The sequence below is a fragment of the Chiloscyllium plagiosum genome, unplaced genomic scaffold (assembly GCF_037043375.1).
Source record: "Chiloscyllium plagiosum isolate Xiang-an unplaced genomic scaffold, Cpla_swu_hap1 HiC_scaffold_28, whole genome shotgun sequence".
Classification (NCBI taxonomy): domain Eukaryota; kingdom Metazoa; phylum Chordata; class Chondrichthyes; order Orectolobiformes; family Hemiscylliidae; genus Chiloscyllium; species Chiloscyllium plagiosum.
The window spans coordinates 29344456-29360721 of NW_028270166.1; the positions used below are offsets into that span (position 1 = coordinate 29344456).

At 39.7% G+C, this 16266-nt stretch overlaps 1 protein-coding gene across 1 annotated transcript in view; it reads left to right on the top strand.

Moving 5' to 3' along the window:
* ranbp3a (RAN binding protein 3a) overlaps positions 1 to 16266 on the top strand; it is a 110291-nt gene that overhangs the window by 15005 nt on the left and 79020 nt on the right. Inside the window, exons 3-4 of the mRNA XM_043721086.2 lie at positions 5576 to 5620; positions 16180 to 16216. Coding sequence (XP_043577021.2) covers positions 5576 to 5620; positions 16180 to 16216 — 82 coding nt within the window. The remainder of the gene's footprint in view (positions 1 to 5575; positions 5621 to 16179; positions 16217 to 16266) is intronic.

Here is a 16266-nt window from a genome sequence, read left to right on the forward strand (position 1 = left end):
TAAACTTCCCTCCCCCTCACCTTGAAACTGTGCATTTTTGTAGTTGATCTTTCCATCCTGGGAAAATATTTCTGACTGTCCACCCTATCTATGCCTCTCATAATTTTGTAGACCTCTATCAGGTCACCCCTCAGTCTTCATCTTTCCATTGTAAACTGTCGGAGTTTATCCCACCAGACCAGACCTGGTAAATCTTCTCTGCACCCTCTCCACAGCATGCACATTTTCTGGTAGTGTGGTGACCAGATCTCCATGCCCAGATTCCTCTGTAAGTCAGTGCTGTTAGGGGTTCTTTTCTTGTGTAATTCAGAACTGAATTTCATCTTCCAAAATGTATGTGCTAGCATTTGTCCAGCTTCAACTCCATCTGCCATTTCTCTGCTTAAATCTGTATTTTGTCTAAATTCTGCAGTGTCATTGGACAATCCTTCTGACTATCTGCAACTGTGCCCATTTTGGTGTCATTGGCAAACCTATTAATCAGAACACCTACATTTTCCTTCAGATCATTGATATGTATATCACAAACAACAAAGGTCCCAACATTGATCCCTCCGGAACATCAGAAAATCCAGGATACTATAGATCGGTGAGCCTGACATTGGTGGTGGGCAAGTTGTTGGAGGGAATCCTGAGGGACAGGATTGACTATGTATTTGGAAAGGCAAGGACAGATTAGGGATAGTCAAGATGGCTTTGTGTGTGGGCAATCATGTCTCTCGAACAAGATTGAGTTTTTTGAAGAAGTAACGAAGAGGATTGATGAGGGCAGAGTGGTAGAAGTGATCTATATGCACTTAAGTAAGACATTCCACAAGGTTCATCATGGTAGACTGGTTAGCAAGGTTAGATCACATGGAATACAGGGAGAACTAGCCATTTGGATACAGAACTGGCTCAAAGGTAGAAGACAAAGGGTGGTGGTAGAGGGTTGCTTTTCACGGATCAGTGCTGCTTTTCATCATTTATATAAATGATTTGAATATGAACATAGGAGGTATAGCTGGTAAGTTTGTAGATGACACCAGAACTGGAGATGTAGTGGACAGCAAAGGTGTTTACTTAGGATCTTGATCAGATGGGCCAATGGGCCGAAGAATGGCAGGTGGAGTTTAATTTAGATAAATGCAAGGTGCTGCATTTTGGAAAGGCAAATCAGAGCAGGATTTATACACTTAATGGTAAGATCGTGGGGAGTGTTGTTGAACAAAGAGACCTTGGAGGACAGGTTCATAGTTCCTTGTAAGTGCAGTCTTGGGTAGATAGGGTAGTGAAGAAGGCGTTCGGTATGCTTCCCTTTATTGGACAGAGTACTGAGTACAGGAGTTGGGAGATCATGTTGTGGCTGCAGAGGACAACGGTTAGCCCATTTTTGGAATGCTGTGTGCAATTCTGGTCTCCCTCCTATTGGAATGATGTTGTGAAACTTGGAGGGGTTCAGAAAAGATTTACAAGGATGTTGCCAGGGTTGGAGGATTTGAGCTATGGGGAGAGGCTGAACAGGCTGGGGCTGTTTTCCCTGGAGTGTCAGAGGCTGAGGAGTGATGTTATCGAGGTTTATAAAATCATTAGGGACAAGAATAGGGTGAATAGGCCACGGTCTTTTCCCTGGGGTGGGGGAGTTCAGAACTAGAGGGCATAGGTTTAGGGCGAGAGGGGAAAGATATAAAAGAGACCAATGGGGCAGCCTTTTCACACAGCTTGTATGGGATGTGCAGTCAGAGGTAGTAGTGGAGAATGGTACAATTACACCATTTAAAAGGCATCTGGATGGGTATATGAATAGGAAGGGTTTAGAGGGATATGGGTCAAATGGGACTACATTATGTTAGGATAACTGGTTGGTATGGACAAGTTGAACCAAAGGATCTGTTTCCGTGCTGTACAACTCTATGATTCTATAACACCACTAGTTAATGAGCTCCATTCTGAAAAACATCCATGTCAAACTGTAGCAGTGGCATCTATTGATATTATGCTTTCCATTTTAAATAATGTTGCAATGCTACTTAGGCATACAATTGCCTTCCATCTACATTTGCAACATGCACAGAACCTTGTTCAGATATGTGTGACCAAATAATCTATTTTAGAGAAGTTAGTCGAGGAGTAAATGTTAGCCACTGCACCATAGAAACTCCCATGCCCTTCAGAATTGTGACCAAGGGTTTTTGATGTTCACCTGAAAGGACAGTGTGGAATCTCATCTGAAAGATGATACCTCCAACAGTCAGTCAGTATTATACTGAAGTATTCAAGATATGTAAATTTCATAAAAACCTTTAATATTTTAACATAGTTTTTATTTTTGATAAAGGTCAATCAATCACACGTTGACATCTGGTGGATCAGCAGAACCAAGTTAATTCCAGGAGCTTCTCTCGTTTTTCTGTTCTCAAATTTAATTCACTTAACATTCTTTCAAAACGATAGTTTTGCGAACTTAGAAAGCTCCAGCAATAAAGGTTTTGTTCTGTATATGAAGGTTTCCTGCTTTTGTGATCAGTGTTAATGATGAGTCTCATTGGAATGACAGGCTTTAACACTTGTTCAACTTGCTTAACAGTGGAATTAGTATGGTCTCTTTCATGCAAAGTTACTGTCAGTCTAACAATCCAGTGTCCTTTACGATACACCTGAGATTGAGAGTTGGGTAAACAACCTTGTCTCCTAAACCACGCAAACTGAAGAATTGTAAATGAGCACAGGAGTCTAAGTTAGAGTATTTTGTTCAATGCTCTATCAAGAATAGAAGGCAAAATAAAGAGAAGGAAAATATTGATTGAGAAAGGGAAATGTGTACATGGCAAATAATTTGAGTAATTTGTCAGGGAAATCAAAGAAATGAAGCTCCACTTGATAAAAGTTAAATTATCAATGTTGAGAATTATTTGGCAGTGATTAAAACTTGGCACACTATTAGAAGGGTACTCACACTAGGGAAAAAAAACACCCTTTGGTCAGTATCTGTAATGTCAATACAGGAACTTGATGTCACTCAATAGATTTGAATGGGGATCCAGATGATGAGGTTTTTGAACAACATACAGTGGCCTGTATATGTATTTTCAGATTTTCAAGTTTATTTGTAGATGTTGCTGAGTAATTCTGTCCTAAATAATGATAAACACTGTTAGCCGCAGAAATATCTGTTCCATTCTTTATTACCGCTACAAACCTGCTTACTAAACAAAAGAAATTACACTTCACAATCAATTAATTACTTTGTTTTGAAGTGCTTTGTGACATCAGGTGTGTGGTATAAAAGGAAATGTAGCAACATGGAAATGAAGTGGGTTGATGGACCAGAAACATAGTAAATGAGTATTGAAGAAGAGCTGGAAGTAGTAGTCTGCTGGGTCCACTTTTTCATATGTTTATGTGTGTGTACTAAAGTTTGGATACAGGAAAATAATTTAAAATTAACTGAGAGGACAGATGTAGAAGGTTCAGCAAACAATAAGACAGCATGACTTCAAGAAGATGTAGGTTAGTGGAAATGAACAGTTAACTGGCATGAAATGTAATGGAGATTTGAATGAGATAATACATTTGCGAGAAATACAATGGTAAGTCTTTAATTGAAAGACACTGAAAGTTATGAATAAACTTACCATCTACAGATTCAAATAATTACAGTTCAGATTTATCCGGATGACACTCGGCATCTCTATAAGGAACTAGCTATGAGGTGAGACCTGCAAAATTTGGTATGATTTCCACTGGAGCAGAGAAAACCAAAAGATGATGCACTATGAAGACTTTGATGGAATGAATAGGGAAATATTTTCCAGGTTAAGAATTGATGGTGAGCTGTTCAATTCAAAATTATCGTTGAATGAGGAGAGAGATTAGGGGAAAGACCACCTGCAGCTATATTTTGTATCTGCCCTGTTTAATCTTCTGTTGTAGTATCTCAGCTGTTGTACCAGTCAGTACACATAGGTGCGTTATAGGTTCTGTTTTGAATGTGCCATCAATTTGAAAACATTATAACTTGCAAGGCAGAAATTGACTACTTTCCACAGATCATCTCTCTCCTTTTTATTCTTAGTCTCTGTATCAAGTCACTCATCATCCTTGTGACTACAGTCTTTTGAATCTCAAAAACATTTATCTGCTACTTCAGAGTCAATGCTTTCTCTTAATTTCACACTTCAGTAAATTCCCTTACCCCTATGTACCACAATCGCTTACATCCTTTGTACATTTTGTCTCGATCATTGATCATTTCTTCCATATCTGCCTCACCACCTATGGCTTACTACCCTTCTCCAATCTCAGCACTATCATTATGCAAAATTCCTCCTTCAAATCACCAAAAATGCATTGTCAAATCCCAAGATCCCTTAATTTCAGCACTTCTTTTGCCTTGCTTGTGGCTCCTTTGTCCTCTTCTTTAATATTCTTGTCTGTAAAACCACAGTTCAGTCCAATTCTTGTTCTCATTACAATCCCCAACTTTATTCCCTTAATATTGTGGGATTAAAATTTGACAATCCTGGGTACACAACTAGCTTAGTGGTCTGTTGGCAGATCTGACCAGATCATATCTTGATCTTATCGTTGTCCTTCAAGTTGACTAGAAATCTGTTTATCCATTGTATCGAAACATAGTTTTCCATATCTTTTTCTGTAAGTATAACCTGTAGTTATAACATCTAAGTGAGATGTCCCCTAATTATTACTTCTGGACTTGCTTTATATTTTCTATTTTTTTCCAAAACTGTTGGTACCCTTTGCAATATAGTGACCCTTCCTAAGTGCTTGTGATTTATGCAAGAGAACATTATTTATAACTTGACAGGGCAATCACTTTTTTTTTCTTGTCTACAGTTTTCAAACTTTGCATAATATGTCTTTTGGTTTTACATTGTTATCTTTTACTGTTCTACCTTGATGTCTTCCAGTATGGATCTGCCATTTTAGCTTGAGATCTCAATGAAAATACACGTATGTTTCTCTGTGGACACTATCTCCTCCACTTGCCACTTGTAGCTGACTCATGTTTCCTTTAAGTATTGAAATACACCTCCCCAAATGACAAATCTGGTTTTAGTAGTTAATAGGTGGCCTGTGAAGACCAAACTATCTTGGGCTTGATCTGGAATCTTAACTTTGTGGCTGATTCCAGCTGGAATGAGGTAGGAGACATTATAATTGGTCTCTGCATCCGTGAATTAAGAAAGAGAGAATGAGTGATGGTTTGGACCATGATAGCTATCTAGTGACTCTGCTTGTATGGATATCAGTTAGAAGCTGGATCAGTCCAAATTGATATGTTCTGTCATGCTACCCTGCAACCTACAAGCAGTTTGATAGAATGTCAAGCTTTATTGAGATGGAAAACTAATTAGTGCATGAGTTACCATAAGATGTAAAATATCCTCAAGTGCAGAGTAGGAACTCATTGACCAAAGGTAAAGTTTTTATATTGCCTAGTAACCTACATGCTATCTTATGCTTCAACTTTATATTGTACTGTATTTGTTAAATTATATTTGATGTCATATTTGTTTTTTGATTTTTATTCTTAGTATTTTAAAAGTGTTTATCATAACTACTGTGTTTATAGGAAAAACTTGAACCAATGACCTCAACCACACCGCCGTCAAACAAGGTAACAATATATTCAGTAAACTTCTCAAAAGAACCAGGATTGAGATGAATGAATGTTGGATTAATTGAATCTAAAAAGCGAATTTAGCTTAAGATATTGTAAGGCAATATGAAAAGCTCAGCATTAGCTCCTCATGAAATGAAATTTAGCAGATTCTTGTGGAACAGATTGGAAACTTAGAAATGTTGGCAACTTTTCATAAGTTGCTGAAATACCTGATTGGACCTTGTCCAAAGAACAGGATTGGATGTAGGGAGGTACTGGGGATGTGAGTCAGATTAATGTTAGGACCAAAAACTCATCCACATTTTCACTTGATAATGACATATTATGTTCACCCTGTTAAACACTTCCATGCATGTTCAGGTTTTTAAAATTATTGTTCTCGAAGTTGCTACTCATAAGTGCTGATAACAAGGTGTTTGGAACCTTGAAGAATAAAGCGGTAAATAGTCTGTCTCTTTAACAAAGTAGATTAAAGGATTGAGAAATAAGCAGAGACAGGACAGGGAAGGACAGTGGATTAGAGTGGATGAATTCAATGTCAAAATGTGAACTAAATTTGAGAGGTAAAAATATTGATTCAGCGATTTAAAAAAAAGATAAAGAAAGAAAGAAAAAGCTACGTTTAAAACCGTTTGACAGTGCCCAAATTCAAATTAATAAAATTCCATACTTTTGCTTACTTTGTGGGTTAGCAATTATTAACAATTATTAAATTGTTAAGAGGGTACAGTTAATTAGTAGTCTTAATTTTCTCTAATTGCGAAGCAATGCAGTCAGGGAAGGCATTGGCCTCATGGTATTATCAATACACTATTAATCCAGACACTCAGGTAATGTTCTGGGTTCCTGGGTTCAATGGCAGATTCTAATGGTGACCATGAAACAGTTGCCGATTGTTGGAAATACTCGTCTGGTTCACTAATGTCCTTTAGGAAAACACATCTGCCATCCTTACTTGGTCTGGTCTGTAGACTCTCAGCAAGATGGGGTCTTAAATTGTGACCCTTGGTGCAATTAGGGATGGGCAATAAATACTGGCCTGCTGTCCACGTCCCATGAATTAATTTTGTAAAAATCAGCTAAATGCACATTGTGATTTGCAATTCAGGGAGTTGTTCTTGTTCTATATTTCAGAACAAGAAATAGATATTTCAGAGTCAACCTGTTCGATGATAATGATGTCTCCTTGGAGTAAGTGGAACTTAAACCTGGGGCTCCAGAGGCGGGAACACTAATGCTGCACAACAAGAGCCTGTTCTTCACAGAGTTAATTTGTATCTCCTTAATTTCATGCCTCATCAAGATGCTGCTATTCTTCAGCAAAATGGGACCAACAGTTAATAGCCAGTCAGATTTGCAACTCTCAAAATTAGAGAATAATTTCAGAAAAAGCCAGTGTTCCTGACACCTGCTTTTCTTTCAGTTCGTAGGAGGCAATTTCATTTAAATGTGTTTTCAAATTTTGCTGCTATAAGCAACAGACTTATTAAATACCCAAGTTTATTTTTAAAAACAAAAATGCTGTTTATTTATCTCTGAAGTTGCTCTGTTAATTTGGAATAATTTGATACCGAGAAGTCCACAAAAGGAAATACTTTTTGTCTGAATTCTGTATACAAATTTCGAGGAATGTTTGTTTAACTCTCTTCATATAAGAGTCGGTAACAAGGTTGTGGTACTAAGTACCCACTTATGTATATTTGCCATTCTTCACATAAAATCAAGCATATTAATAATGATATGACTGTAGCTGACCTGATTATGGCCTCAACTCCACTTTCCAGGCTATCCCCTGTATCCTTTGACTCTCTTGTCAGTCAAGAATCTGTCTAACTCTGCATTAAAAATATTCAAGATCTCCACTGCTCTCTCAGGAGAAGAGAATTCTATAGATTCAGGACCCTCTGACAGGAAAACAAATGCTCTTCATCTCCATCATAAATGGGAGACTCCTACTTTTTAAACTCTGTCTTCTAGTTCTAATATCTCTCAGAAGAGCAGATATTCTTTCAGCATCCACTTTATTAGATCCATTCCACCTCTGAAGTGTTTCAATATGATTGCCCCTCAATCTTCTAATAACAGTAAGTATAGGCCCAGTCAATGCAACTTTCTGCTAAGGTAGCTCTTCATCCCAATAGTGCATAAAGTGCATCTTCTCTAAACTGCAGCTAATGCCATTCTGCCCTTTCTTGAATAAGGAAACCAACAATTTTAGTCGTTTAATAATCATAAGCAGCCACCATATTGCTTTGGAAAATAATAGCTTTAATGATGTAATTTTATTGGGCATTACTGAAGTGATGTGGTCCATGCATTACAGAAACAGATATATCTGGGGTGGGGGATGGGTGTGGGTGGGGTAAAAATGCAAAACTTGTAGAAGTTGGCAGGGAATGTTAAAAAGAGATACAGGAATTTAAACTTCATAAACTGAGGCATACAATGCAAAACCAAAATAATTATGAATAACCTTTTACTTTCAACTGGAATATCACAACCAATTCCTTTTATGAAGGATGTGAAGGCTCTGGAGGCAATGCAAAGGAGATTTAAGAAAACGGTTCCAGAGATACATTGGAGATGTTCTGGCGATTTGATAGAGGTTTTCAAAAAAATGAAGGACCAAAACAGAGTAGATAAGAGATACAAGGGAATACAGATTTAAAACAAGCAGGAAAATCACATGACGAAGAATTTTTCCTCTACACAGTGTATGGTTACAATCTAGAAAAGGGGTGGAGGCAAATGTAATCCGGGCTGTCAAAGGGAAATTTGAGTATTGCCAGCTAAGTTGCTCTTGCAGCGAGCCTGCTGGATGTGACAAATCAAAGAGGTTTCTCCTGGCTGCAACCGTTCTATAATTCATTAATACATACAGCACAGAAGAGGCCGTTTAGTTCATTGAGTCTGTCAACCTGTCTACACTAATTATGATTTCTAGTGTTTGCCCCATCACCTTGGATACTTTAACATTTTATGTGTTCATCCACATAATTTTTTTTAGAAGTTGTGAGGGTTCCCGCTCTACTGCCCTTCAAAGTGGTGCATTTCAGATTTTCACCATCCTCTGGATGAAAATATTTTTCCTTGAATCCCCTCCAGACTTCCTGCTCTTCACCTTAAAACTGCATTCCCTTATAATTGACCCTTCAATTATGGGAACAGCTGCTTCCTGTCTATGCTCCTCATAATCTTACACACATCAACCAGGTCCCCCTCAGCCTTCTCTGCTCTGAGGAGAATAACCTGAGCCTATCCAGACTCTCTTTGTAGCTAAAATGCTCTAACCCATGCAAACCAGAATCTCCTCTGCACCCCCTCCAGTGTGATCACATCCTTCCTATAGTGTGGTGGCCATACCTCACATTATACTCCATCTATGGCCTAATCAAAGTTTTGTACTGCTCCAACATAACCTCCCTGGACTTATAAATTATTGCCACGACTGATAAAAGTAAGGCAAGTTTCCCATATGCACGCCAATAAAGTTGAGTCCCAAATGCAGGATTCTATGCCTTTTGTAAACTTCCTCATTTGTCCTCATCAAAAAGTTGTTCCACTTTCTGCATTTTAATTTTCATTGGTCACTGCTTCTTACTGTTCAGCTAGTGCCATATATACCTTTTCCCTTAACCACTGACATTGATCTTCATTATCATCACCCTTGATCGTTTTGTTAAATGCTCAGCGTCTTGTTAGTTGTCAACATATGCTTGTTTGTATGCTGCTGTCTGCATCTGTTAACAGAAGTCTTATCTTTTCATTGATTGTTTCTTTTTTGTGTTTCAGACAATTCTGAGTGTTTCACCAATACAGTTTTATTTATCTTTGCCTTTATTTTTATTTGATCTATAATGGTTAGTTCGTTAAATGTTTGTTTTTTATGTCCGAGTTCCATTAAATTACATTGCCACATCTATTTATGCATAATGTTTGAGTTCATTGTGTGTTGCTGCATTGATAACAAGAGAATAGGTATTGACTATACATTTCAGGCTATGAACCAGCATATGTTGATAACTAATGAGGTGCTGAGCATTTAACACAACGATCAAGGGTGATGATAATGCAGATCAATGTCAGTGGATAAGGGGAAAGATATATATGGCATTAGCTGAACAGTAAGAAGCAGTGACCAATGAAAATTAAAACGCAGTAAGTGGAACAACTTTTTGATGAGGACAAATGAGGAAGTTTACAAAAGGCAATGCCATGTATTTTCATATTTATATGAAAGTGCAAGTTGAATGCAAGTGGGAATATTATCATGTTAGAAATAGGCAGTACTATGTTTGACCATTTACTGCTTGGTGAGGATAAGAAAGTGGCGAAGCACTATTGGAAGTTAGTTTTCTAAAACTAAGTTTAAAATTTACCAAACTAAGTGTGAGTCACTCATAAGCTGTGCTTGCCACCATATTTCTGAAACTGTAACAAGTGACGTTTATGGGGTTTCTGATATTTGCCTCTGCATTATGAAAAGGATATCTGGCTTGGCATAGATAATTAGAGCTTCACTGTAAGGAAATAGTCATTACAGGGCAATAATCCCCATTTACAGATTGAAACTGATGAAGGGCAAGCTTAAGATTTGTTAGAAATGTCTTCAGGTAGAGTGGTGGAACTCTCACTGGCCTAGTAATCCAGTTCTGGCTATTGCTCTGTGGACTGGGGTTCAAAACTGACCATGGCAGTTTGTGTAATTTAAATTCAATTCATTCATAAATCTCAAATGATAAGGTTAGTCTGAGTAATAGTCACCATGACAAACATCATTGATTGTTGTAAAATTTCATCTGATTCATTAATGTTACACAGGGTAGGAAATTGACCATCATTGCCTTGTCTGACCTACATGTGATGCTAGACCCACAGCAATGTAAATGATTCTCGACTAACTCTAAAATGGTCAAGCATATAACTCAGTCAAATGTAATTAGGGGATGAGCAACAAATGTTGGCCTTGCTAGTGACACCCACATCCCAAGAAAGAAAGAGTGATCACCTGGGTGTAAAAAGTGTGGATTTTTTAAAAAAGAAGCATGCTCTGGGACTGTAGATGTTTCTAGATGGTAAGCTTCATTTGCTGTCTTTCTTCTAATTAATCTTCTGATCTGTTTCCAAATCAGTAATGCTTATGGTTGGATATTTTAGAATATTGACTCCAAATGTATTGAATCTTGCAGCATAGAAGGAAGTGTTGTGTCTGTGCTGGTGTTTGGAGGAACTTTGGGATATAGTTCCACACATGAGCACATATCCCATAACCCAGTAAATTAGTCTCCAGAAGTACATGTTCAGGTTCATTTTTAAAAGTTTCTATGGAATGTGTTGTGCTACTGTTTCAAGTAACCATAGAAAAGGTAGTGTAGAAAGAGGCCATTCAGTCCATTGTGACTGTACCAGCTTAGAGAGAAAGTAAATCTAGTCACCGGTTTTATTTCCACCTCCCACCACCTGGTCCATAACCTTGCAGCTTAAAGTACTTTAAGTGTCTTAAGTGAGATAAGGGCTTCTGCTTCCAGTGCCAAACTGGGCAGCAAGTTCCAGGCATCCACTATTCTCCATGTGAAAACATTTTTCCTCCTGTTCCTTCCAGTCCTCTACCAATCATTTTAGACTTTTTCCTCTGGTAATTGACTTCACCAGTGTGGAGGTCCAATCTTTCCTGTCTGTTCTGCCTAGGCCCCTCATACTTCTGTGCACCTTAATTAACCCCTAAATTTAAGGAGGAGGTAGACAGGTTTTTCATTCTTTTGGGGTTAAAGAAGTTAGGGAGAATGGGCAGGAAAGTGGAGTTAAGACTGAGATAAGATCAGCCTTGATTGTATCAAATGGTGGAGCAGGCTTGACAGACCGAATTGCCTATTCCTACTCCTGGTTCTTATTTTCTTATGTTAAATCAGCCTTCAACCTCCTCTTTTCTAAGGAAAGCCACACTAGCCTATCCAATCTTACCATACAACTGCAATCTTTACACCTTGGTAACATTCTTGTAAATTTCCACTATATTCTCTTCAGATCAGTTATATCTTTCCTGTAAGTGCATTGACCAGAAATGTAATCAGAATTCCAGCTGTGGCCTCACCAGCATTTCCTACCATTCCAGCATTACTCCTTTGCTTTTGTACTCCATACCTTGTCTAATAAAGGAAAGCAATCCATAAGCTTTATTCACACCCATCTTTTTCTGTCCTGCTATCATCAAGAATACCCCAAGGTGTCATCCTCTTTATTGTATATTCTGTAGCATTGTTTGCCTTCCCAAATGTATTACTTTGCACTTCTCCATATTAAATTCCATTTGCTAATTTTCCACCCATTTGACCAAACAATCAATATAATTCTGGAGTTGACAACAAAATTGCTTCTTTATCAATTACATGGCCAATTTTTGTTTCATCAGCAAATTTCCTAATTATGGCTACCATATTTCAGTCTAAATCATTAATATATATAAAATAACCAGCAAGGAATGACCATGGGGACTGCTTTCCATTCGTAAGAACAGTCATTGACCATTACCATTTGTTTACTGTCACTGAAGGAAAAGCTTAATGTGAATTTTGAATTTAAAAAGACTTGAAAAAAATTGCAGATGCTGGAAACCAGAAATGAAAGAAATTGCTGGAAAAGCACAGCAGGTCTGGCAGCATGTGTGGAGAGAAATCAGTGTTAAAGTTTCGAGTCCAGTGACCCTTCCTCAGAACTTGCCCTTAATTCGTGAAATTGGAAAATGAAACTTAGAGCATCTATTAATTTTTTCCTGGCATTTTTTTAATGGCACAGGATGCAATCTATCGAGTCCGAATGATTTATCTTCCTTTAGGGATGTCACTCCCTCAGCACTTGATCTCACATTATGCTTTTCCTTTGTGAGTACAGTTAAAGTGCTTTTTTGGAATCCAGGACAACCAACTCCCATTCCTAGACATGAGGGTACAGAGAACACCAAACGGAGAATTCACCACTAAGGTACACAGGAAAGCCACACACACAGACCAAGTCCTGAACTATGAAAGCAACCACCCCAATACACACAAACGAAGACACTATTCAAAAGGGCCACAACACACTGCAGCACACCAGAACTGCAAAAAGAGGAAGAGGAACACCTATACAAGGTATTTGCCAAAAACGGATATCCTCGCAATTTCATCAGCAGATGCCTAAGGGAAAGACAACGGAATGAGGACATGCTGCAACCCAAAGGACTAGCCACACTACCATACATCAAGAACATCTCTGAAATGACAGTCAGACTACTGCGACCACTAGGACTTATAACAGCACACAAACCAACAGCCACTCTCAGACAACAACTCACCAGAACGAAGGACCCGATACCCAGCATGAGCAAAACTAATGTAGTGTACAAAATCCCATGCAAGGACTGCACAAAACACTATATAGGACAAACAGGAAGACAGCTAACGATCCGCATCCACAAACATCAACTAGCCACGAAACGACACGACCAGCTATCCCTAGTAGCCACACACGCAGACGACAAACAACATGAATTTGACTGGGACAACACTACCATTATAGGGCAAGCGAAACAAAGAACAGTCAGGGAATTCCTAGAAGCATGGCACTCATCCACAAACTCCATCAACAAACACATCGACCTGGACCCAATATACCGGCCACTACAGCGGACAGCTGAAACTGACAACCGGAAGCGGCAGAGACAGGCCACTATAAATGCCGGAGGAAACACCACAGAAGCGCTTCACAGGAGGCTCCCAAGCACTGAGGATGTCACCTAGACAGTGGACGAAACATTTGCAACAAAAACTTCCAACTCGGCGAACAGAACCACAGCATCCAGCTTATACCTTCTGCATTCATGTGTTTTTATGTGCATCTCTGATAAGATCTGCCATCTATCTCCTTAGTTATTCTCTTGCTTTTAATATATTGAAGAAACATTTTTGGGCTTTCTTTGATTTTTATCTGCCAACAGTTTTTCATATCTCCCCCTTTGCTTTCGTAATTTACTTTTTGAATTCCAAAAGTGTAGAATTCCACTTTTGAACACCTCCCATTGATTTGTTGCTAATCTTTCTTCATGTATCTGTATCCAGTATACTGTTACCTCTTAGCTTCGTAAAATTTCTTTCCTGTCTGTCTGTCTCTGTCTCCATGTCTGTCTGTCTCTGTTTCTCCAAGACCCTCCACCCAATTTAAAAAACTTTGTCCCTGTTCTTTCTCCTTTTCTGTAATAATGTGAAATATGTTCATATTATGGTCACTATTCCCAAAATGGTAATGTACTGTTACCTTTTCTATTTAGAGAAACATAGAATATAGGAATAGGATTAGGCCATTCATTCCTTCGAGCCAGCTCCGCTAATTAATATGATCATGGCTGATCATTTAAATCTGTACCCTGTTCCTGTTTTCTCCCCAAACCCTTTGATCCCCTTTTGTTTAAAGAGCTATATCTACATCTTGCTTGAAAGTCTTCAGTGCTTTGGCCTCAACAGTTTCCTGTGGCAGAGAATTCCACAGGTTCACCACTCTAGGTGAAGAAATTTCCTCTTCCTCTCTGTCCTGAATGGCCTCCCCTTTATCCTTTGATTGTGACCCCTGATCTTGCACTCACTGGTCATTGAGACAATCCTTCCTGCATCTACCATGTCTAATCCTATTAGAATTTTATGGGTTTCTTTGAGAGCCCCCTTATTCTCTGAAATTCTAGTGATTGTGGCCCTAACTGATCCAGTCTTTCCCCATGCATTAGTCCTGCCATCCCAGGAATCAGTCTAGTAAATCTTTGCACTCAATAACCAGAACATCTTTCCTCAATAAGGAGACCAAAACCACACATGCTACTGCAGATGTGGGCTTAAAAATGCCCTCCTTCTTCAAAGACCGCAATTTCCCCTCGGACCTGGTTGACGATGCTCTCCACCTCATCTTCTCCACTTCTCACTCCTCTGCCCTTGAACCCCGCCCCTCCAATCGCCACCAGGACAGAACCCCACTAGTCCTCACCTACCATCCCACCAACCTCCAGATACATCGGATCATCCTTCGTCACTTCCGCCACCTCCAAACGGACCCCACCACCAAGGATATATTTCCGTCCCCACCCCTATCAGCGTTCCGGAAAGACCAGTCCCTCCGCGACTCCCTTGTCAGATCCACACCCCCCCACCAACCCAACCACCACTCCTGGCACCTTCCCATGCAACCGCAAAAAATGCAAAACGTGCGCCCACACCTCCCCCCCTCACTTCCTCCAAGGCCACAAGGGATCCTTCAATATCCATCCGAAATTCACCTGCACCTCCACAAACATCATTTACTGCATCAGCTGCACCCAATGTGGCCTCCTATACATTGGGGAGACAGGCCGCCTACTTGCGGAACGTTTCAGAGAACACCTCTGGGACACCCGCACCAACCAACCCAACCGCCCCGTGGCTGAACACTTTAATTCCCCCTCCCACTCCGCCAAGGACATGCAGGTCCTTGGCCTCCTCCATCGCCAGACCATGGCAACACGACACCTGGAGGAAGAGCGACTCATCTTCCGCATAGGAACCCTCCAACCACAAGGGATGAATACAGATTTCTCCAGCTTCCTCATTTCCCCTTCCCCCACCTTTTCTCAGTCCCAACCCTCAGACTCAGCACCGCCTTCTTGACATGCAATCTTATTCCTGACCTCTCCAACCCCACCCTCTCTCTGGCCTATCACCCTCACCTTAATCTCCTTCCACCTATTACATTCCCAACACCCCTCCCCAAGTCTCTCCTCCCTACCTTTTATCTGAGCCTGCTTGGCACACCCTCCTCATTCCTGAAGAAGGGCTTATGTCCAAAACATCGATTCTCCTTCTCCTTTGATGCTGCCTGACCTGCTGCGCTTTTCCAGCAGCACATTTTTAAGCTCTGATCCCCAGCATCTGCAGTCCTCACTTTCTCCTCAAACATGCTCTGTACAGTTGCAGCAAGACATCCATGCTCCTGTATGTGAATCCTCTCACTGGGAAGGTCAACATACCATCTTCCTGCCGCACCTTTTTGCTTACTTTCAGTGACTGGTGTACGAGGACACTCAAGTCTCATTGCATCTTCCCTTTTTCCAATCTGTCTCCATTCAGATAATAATCTGCCATTCTTTTTTCTTTCTACCAAAGTGGATAACCTCACATTTATCCATGTTATACTGCAACTCCCATGTCTTTTGTGGGATTTGGCCGTTGCTGGCTGCCAGCATTTATTGCCCCTCCCCAGTTACCCTTGAGAAGGTGGTGGTGAGCTGCCGCCTTGAACCGCTGCAGTCCACCTGCGTATTTACTTAACATTTTTTGCATTTCTCTTACGACTATGTGGAAACTGCAGTAACTTAAGTCTGGCTGCCAATGAATAATCATTGCTTGACAACTAGATTTTTGGTTTTCACAATTAATCTCACATTTTTGTCTCTTGATTTTCAATTATGTCAATACTATCTCATATTGAATGTGAAGGAGAATGTTTTTCAACAGTCACAATTTGCATAAAATAATGGGCTTTTTTATTTCACATTTTAGAGGCCAGTAGATGCCTCAAGTCCTGAAGATGCAGAAGGTGGGTGTGATCAGTCAATTAACATTCAATTATGTAATTGTTTAAGAATC